The sequence below is a fragment of the Entelurus aequoreus genome, linkage group LG17 (genome assembly GCF_033978785.1).
Source record: "Entelurus aequoreus isolate RoL-2023_Sb linkage group LG17, RoL_Eaeq_v1.1, whole genome shotgun sequence".
Lineage (NCBI taxonomy): Eukaryota > Metazoa > Chordata > Actinopteri > Syngnathiformes > Syngnathidae > Entelurus > Entelurus aequoreus.
The window spans coordinates 15,375,765-15,383,264 of record NC_084747.1 but is presented as its reverse complement, the minus strand read 5'-3'; the positions used below and the strand labels follow the sequence as shown (position 1 = coordinate 15,383,264).

Below are 7,500 nucleotides of genomic sequence, written 5' to 3'. Positions count from 1 at the left end.
GTGGGGTGACTGTGGAGTCTCCTGCTTCAAAGTGGACCTCCGTCCTGCTGACTGAGGGGAAAGTTCTTCTGGATGACTGATCAGCTGTTGGACGTCTGCAGGACACAAACACACTTTAGCTCAGACGTGATCCATGAGATGTTTCTCCTTGAACCCGCTACACACACACACATTTGTCTTAAAGCACAGACCACATCTGCGGTCCCCTCCAAGGTTTCTCATTGTCATCCCATTGGGTTGAGTTTTTTTACTTGCTCTGATGTGGGATCTGAGCCGAGGATGTCGTTGTGGCTTGTGCAGCCCTTTGAGACACTCGTGATTTAGGGCTATATAAGTAAACTTGCATGTTCGAAATAAACTCAAACTCAAACTCAAAAAAAAAAAAAAACTCAAACATTGATTGATCGATTGATGTTCTTCTCTTCACTTACTCTTCCCCAAAATCTCTTCTTTCAAATCACTATTTTCTTTACTTCCACTTTCTTCATTTGACTTTTGCATTCTTTCATCTCCTCTGATGTGTGTTTCTTCAAGCTAACAATCATGGCGGCTCTTTCTTTACATTATTCAACAAAGACGGCTAACTTCTCATCGAGGCGCTTTTCAGGGCTTACGATTGCGTCCAAAATTACGAAACTTCAAGTCACTCACCTTCATCTTTCGTCTTTATCTCCGTTGGTGATTTGCTGGAAGTTGGTGGCGCTGATTCTCTTTCAAGTTCTCTTTTAGCGGACGTCGCCATCTTAGCATAGCAGTAGTCGTCCATCTTCTATCACGTCTTCAATCTTCACTTCAGCTAACACTCCATCGCTCCAAACTCAAAAAAGACTCATATTGACATATTTGGTGCAATATTTGAATCTAAAAAAAAAGCTATAGAGATCGTAAATGTCAACATTTCTCCGGAAAGCCACAGACGCTAAGTCCGCCATTTTGGTCTTTTGGATTTTTGCCCAACGTAGTCTACGCGCATGCGTGGACTAATCAAGTCTTTTGGTTGCGGATCGGGTCGTGACAATTGTTACCGGAAGTGTTTCGCATTGTTGCGTCATTTTTATTATTATTTATATTACTATCGTTTACAATCTTTTTTTTTCTCATATATTTTTTTCTTCACATTTTTTAGTATTATTACTCTATCTCTATTTGCTTTTGTTTTATTTCCAGGCCCAAGCTGTTTGTTTACATGCTTTTTTTATTTCTCTTTGCTATTTGGGCTTATTGGACCCTAATTAGAATAAAAACTAAGAATCATCTTTTGATATGATGTACTTAGTCCATAAGTAACAAACGTGTACTTCATTTTTAGTGACATACTAATTGTTATTTTTACACTTTTTTTTTGCCAAATTCCATTGTATGTTATACTCTTCTGACACCACCAGATGGCAGTATAAGTGTCCACATAAGCGGCCATAAGACCCCAATTCAGTAGTGTACACAATTTTGGAAATAAGAGCTAAAAGGTGCTGTCCACGCATGTGGCCACTAAGGCCTTTAGAGGTATATATTATACATCTAGCAATTCACTATATCTATATTTATATATATATATATATATATATATATATATATATATATATATATATATATATATATATATATATATATATATATATATTTATATATATATATATATTTATATATATATATATATATATATATATATATATATATATATATATATATATATATATATATATATATATATATACAGCCCTTTGAGACACTTGTGATTTAGGGCTATATAAATAAACATTGATTGATTGATATATATATATATATATATATATATATATATATATATATATATATATATATATATATATATATATATATATATATATATATATATATATTAGGGATGTCCGATAATGGCTTTTTTACCGATATCCGATATTCCGATATTGTCCAACTCTTAATTACCGATACCGATATCAACCGATGCCGATATATACAGTCGTGGAATTAACACATTATTATGCCTAATTTTGTTGTGATGCCCCGCTGGATGCATTAAACAATGTAACAAGGTTTTCCAAAATAAATCAACTCAAGTTATGGAAAAAAATGCCAGCATGGCACTGCCATATTTATTATTGAAGTCACAAAGTGCATTATTTTTTTTTAACATGCCTCAAAACAATAACAGTGCAATACTTTTTCATAACATGGTCACTACTGCCTAGTTTCTCTTGTTATATTCTTATTTTACTGTTATATTTTTATTCTCATTGTTGCTTTTTATTTTTATTCTTATTGTAATATTTTCTATTCTGTTTCCATATATACCCCCATGATTTACTTTTTAAATTCGATCTCAATTCTGTACACTTCTGCTGGAATTTTAATATTCCTGAGGGAACTCTCCTGAAGGAATCAATAAAGTACTATCCATCTATCTATCTATCTATCTATCTATCTATCTATCTATCTATCTATCTATCTATCTATCTATCTATCCAAACAGCAGCTTGGAATTTGGGACATGCTCTCCCTGAGAGAGACTACGAGGAGGTTGAGGTGGGCGGGGTTGGGGTAGGGGGTAGCAGGGGGTTTATATTGTAGCGTCCCGGAAGAGTTAGTGCTGCAAGGGATTCTGGGTATTTGTTCTGTCGTGTTTATGTTGTGTTACGGTGCGGATGTTCTCCCGAAATGTGTTTGTCATTCTTGTTTGGTGTGGGTTCACAGTGTGATAAATGATAAATGGGTTATACATATATACCGCTTTTCTACCTTCAAGGTACTCAAAGCGCTTTGACAGTATTTCCACATTCACCCATTCACACACACATTCACACACTGATGGCGGGAGCTGCCATGCAAGGCGCTAACCAGCACCCATCAGGAGCAAGGGTGAAGTGTCTTGCCCAAGGACACAACAGACGTGACTAGGATGGTCGAAGGTGGGGATTGAACCCCAGTAACCAGCAAACCTTCGATTGCTGGCACAGCCACTCTACCAACTTCGCCACGCCGTCCCCCATTGGCGCATATTTGTAACAGTGTTAAAGTTGTTTATACGGTCACCCTCAGTGTGACCTGTATGGCTGTTGACCAAGTATACCTTGCATTAATTCGTGATGAGAACAGCCGGTAGATATTATGTGACTCGGACGGCACGCACGCAAAGGAAATGCCTTTAAGGTTTATTGGCACTCTGTACCTCTCCCTACGTCCGTATACATTTTACTTTTAGAAACCGATACCGATAATTATGAAACCGATACCGATAATTTCCGATATTATCGGTCGATAGTATTGGCAGCCCGATATTATCGGACATCCCTAATATATATATATATATATATATATATATATATGTATATAAATGTTTATATATATTCACACACACGCACACACACAGTACAGGCCAAAAGTTTGGACACACCTTCTCATTCAATGTGTTTTCTTTATTTCCATGACTATTTACATTGTAGATTGTCACTGGAGGCATCAAAACTATGAATGAACACATGTGGAGTTATGTACTGAACAAAAAAAGGTGAAATACCTGAAAACATGTTTTATATTCTAGTTTCTTCAAAACATTCACCCTTTGTTTTGATTACTGCTTTGCACACTCTCGGCATTCTCTCAATGAGCTTCAAAGAAGTAGTCACCTGAAAGGGGTTTTCAAACTTTTGGCCTGTATGTATACATATCGTGTATACATGTATACATATTTCATATCGTAAATCTGTGATTATTAACCACATTTTGATGATCTCACAGACTGGTAATACTGCTGATTTACTGCAGAAAAAAATGCCAGTATGCTGATATCCAGCTGGCAGCTAATGTCTATAACACCACTAATGTCTAATGAGCAGCTACTGTGTTAATCATTAGCTATCTTAAATGCAGACATGAATACAAGACACATTAACGTCTTTCACCATTACAATCATCTTACTCAAATCTAATAAACACATTACTGTCTGAGCAAGGAAGATACTCAATTGTGCACATTGAACCGACAAATATGATCACTGTTTTTTAACTTCATCTTTATTTTAATAAAGCGATACAAAACCCCATACTACAATGTTGTCTTTCAAAAAGGGCAACAATTTGATCATAAAAATAAAAAAAACATCTATTTTTTTTTATGTGGTCATTAGAAAAATATATTAAGTAGTCGCCCGACAATCAACACTATTCAGACAATAAAGCAAGATGTTCAAACACGACTACTATACAGTAAAGGTAAACATGAGGAACCATACATGGACATGTCTACGTACAACAGGAGGTGAAGTCACGTGACGTCACATAAACCAAACAAACATATTCAAACACTCACAAAAAAGTGGCTCTTCAGAATCCAAGTAAGCATTTCTGTTTTTTTCTGCCAATGAAAGTATGTTGTATGTCTGTATTTATTGTATTTTTTAAATAAATCTCGGTTTAAAGAGGACTCCAGTATAGTGTGCGCAAACAAGTGTATCAAGAAGTCAAATTATAATAATAATAATAATAATACATTTTATTTCTAGGCGCCTTTCTAGACACTTGAAGGACACCGTAAATCCGTTAAAAGCAGTGCAACACAAACAATAATAAAAAAGAAAAAAATTGAGTGAAAATGTTTCATACATGCACTGTTCTCACCTGTGGAAATGTTCCAATAGGGATTTTAGTAAAAGCTATTTCAGATTTCCAAATCCGGTCCATCATTAAGGGAAAACAGATGGTAAAACAAACAAAAAACTAAGGATGTGATTCACCAGCAGTACTTAAGAAGTGGAACCATCCAGTAGGACAGCGTGGTGATTGTTAAAAAAGATGATACCTACCATGTCGGTCTCTTTGGATACCAAATGAGGTCAGTCTTGACAGGAGGCCGCGGTGTCATACACGATCAAAAACTTTATTTATATCTAAGACAAAGTACTCCAATTTTTAATGTGTGTTGAGAGAATTGTTCCACCACTGGGTGACGTAAGAAAACATGTCAAATGTACAGTACAGCCCAAAAGTTTGGACACACCTTCTCCTCATTCAATGTGTTTTCTTTATTTTCATGACTATTTACATTGTAGATTGTCACTGAAGGCATCAAAACTATGAATGAACACATGTGGAGTTATGTACTTAACACAAAAAGGGTGAAATGACTGAAAACATAGTTTTATATTCTAGTTTCTTCAAAATAGCCACCCTTTGCTCTGATTACTGCTTTGCACACTCTTGGCATTCTCTCCATGAGCTTCAAGAAATGTTTTTTTCACTTAGCAGGGGTGCCTTATCAGGGTTGATTAGTGGAATGTCTTGCTTTATCAATGGGGTTGGGGCCATCAGTTGTGTTGTGAATGAGAAGGTGTGTCCAAACTTTTGGCCTGTACTGTAGATCGCCTCTCCCGGAATTTGTACTATCAGGTAGAATTTGATGTTTGTCGAGGCGTTTGTGAATGTGGTCGCATATTATGCTTTTAATTCAACAGATCTTTTTTCTTTCCATTGTTAGGTACCGCTATCAATCATATGGGCACATTTCCAGAAGGATGGAACTGTCTTTTGTGTCCGGGGAAATCTGGAAGAGCTTGGCAAGTACTGGGGGAAATCTCCAGCACACAGTTTTTAAGTGCAGTTGCTGGGATCCCATCAGGTCTATTAGTCTTTAAAGTGTCAGAAGAACACAATTTTATAACAAGATTTATAGAATTATTTGGTTTTGGGCTGCAAATTGGGGAGATTATTTGTACACCGAGTCATGTAGACACAAAACATGAACACCAGGGGACCTGGAAGGTGTAGTTGCAGGCAGATCGATTCATGTTGTTGGTGATCAAAGTCAGACATTCTGGAGGCGGTGAAAGCATCACTGAAGAAGACTACAATTCCTCCCCAGCTAGACTCATCAGGTCGGTGTTGTCTGAAGAAGGAGTAACCAAACACTACAAACATCTGTCTTACTGTTAAGGAAAGTGTCAGATACAATAAAGGCATGGTGTGAGTAAGAGATAAGATTATGTTCCAGATAGTCCCACTTTGTACAAATATTCAGATATTTTTGAAAGAAGCGGAGAACTTATTATGAGGAGGCCGTGGGTTTGTGTCGCCGTATATGAGCAACATACAAACTAAACAGCTAATTGGTTATCCTCCCGTGTGAGTTCTTGTGTGTTTTTTTGCTGCGTCTGCATTATGACGGACTCTTTTACCACAAACTGGACAGCTAAATGTTTTTCCTTCTGTGTGTTCTCATGTGTTGAATCAAGTTGCACTTTTTAGGAAAGCCTTTACAACAAACTGAGCAGTTCAACAGTTGTTTTTCTGCTGTGTGCGCTCTTAGGTGTGTAGTCAAACTGCTCCTTTGAGAAAAGCTTTTGCCACAAACGGAACAATGGAATGTTTTTTTCCCTCTGTGTGTTCTCACATGTTTAGTCAAATGACACTTTTGAGTGAAGCTCTGATAACAGACTGAGCAATCAAGTGTTTTTTCATCGGCGTGCGTTCTCATGTGTTGAGTCAAATAGTTTTTTAGAGAAAAGCTTTTGCTGCAAACTGAACAATTAAATGGTCTTTCTCCTGTGTGTGTTCCCATGTGTTGAGTCAAACTGCTCTTTTGGGTATAACTTTTACAACAAACTGTGCAACAAAATGGTTTTTCTCCCGTGTGTGTTCTCATGTGTTGAGTCAAGTAATTTTTCAGAGAAAACCTTTTGCCACAAACTGCACAATCGAACAGTTTTTCTCCAGTGTGTGTTTTTATGTGTCCAGTCAAACTGTTCTTTTGAGTAAAGCTTTTATAACAAAAGGAGCATTTAAAATTTCTTTCTCCTGTGTGTGTTCTCATGTGATGAGTCAAATAATTTTTAAGAGAGAATCTTTTGCCACAAACTAAACACCGAAATGTTTTTTCTCCTGTGTGTATTCCCATGTGTTGAGTCAAACTACTCTTCTGAGTAAAGCTTTTACAGCAAACTGAGCATTTAAATGGTTTTTCACCTGTGTGTGTTCTCATGTGTTGAGTCAAATAATTCTTCATGGAAAAGTTTTTACCACAAATTGAACAATTAAAGGGTTTTTCTCCTGTATGCGTTCTCATGTGGTGAGTCAAACTGCTCTTTTGAGTAAAGCTTTTACTGCAAACTGAACAATTAAATGGTTTTTCTCCTGTGTGTGTTTTTACGTGTTTTGCCAAATTGCTCCTGTGACCAAAGATTTTAGCACAAACTGAGCAGCTCAACCATTTTTTACCTCTCTTCTCTTTAGGGTATTCAGAGTGTTTGTTGTCAGTGTGAGTCTTTATATCACCTTCAGAGTCTGTATTGCTGCTCAAAGGTACTTCAACTTCGTCTTCAGCCTCACTATCTGATAGTGGAGCTAAGAGGTTGTCCAGTTGTGGTTCCTCTTCATCATCTTCAATCTTCACAGAGACAACAGTCAGTGGCAACTTGGTGAGATCAGCTTCCTGTGGTCCTAGATGACAATCTCCCTCCTGAGTGATCCAGAGTTCCTCCTCTTCCTCTTTAATGTGGGGTGGCTGTGGAG

General features: G+C 36.9%; 1 protein-coding gene across 2 annotated transcripts in view; it reads right to left on the bottom strand.

Annotated features, from left to right (window-relative positions):
• LOC133632504 (zinc finger protein OZF-like) overlaps window positions 1–7,500 on the bottom strand; it is a 50,179-nt gene that overhangs the window by 1,581 nt on the left and 41,098 nt on the right. Inside the window, exons 1-2 of one of the 2 annotated variants that reach the window (XM_062024962.1) lie at window positions 652–966; window positions 1–95 (exon numbers count right to left, since the gene is read on the bottom strand). The exon at window positions 1–95 is cut by the window's left edge and continues 1,581 nt beyond it. In XM_062024962.1, coding sequence (XP_061880946.1) covers window positions 1–95; window positions 652–766 — 210 coding nt within the window. In that variant the 5' untranslated portion in view covers window positions 767–966. Of the gene's footprint in view, window positions 96–651; window positions 967–7,500 lie in introns of those variants that run through there. The other variant, XM_062024963.1, reaches the window with a different exon arrangement.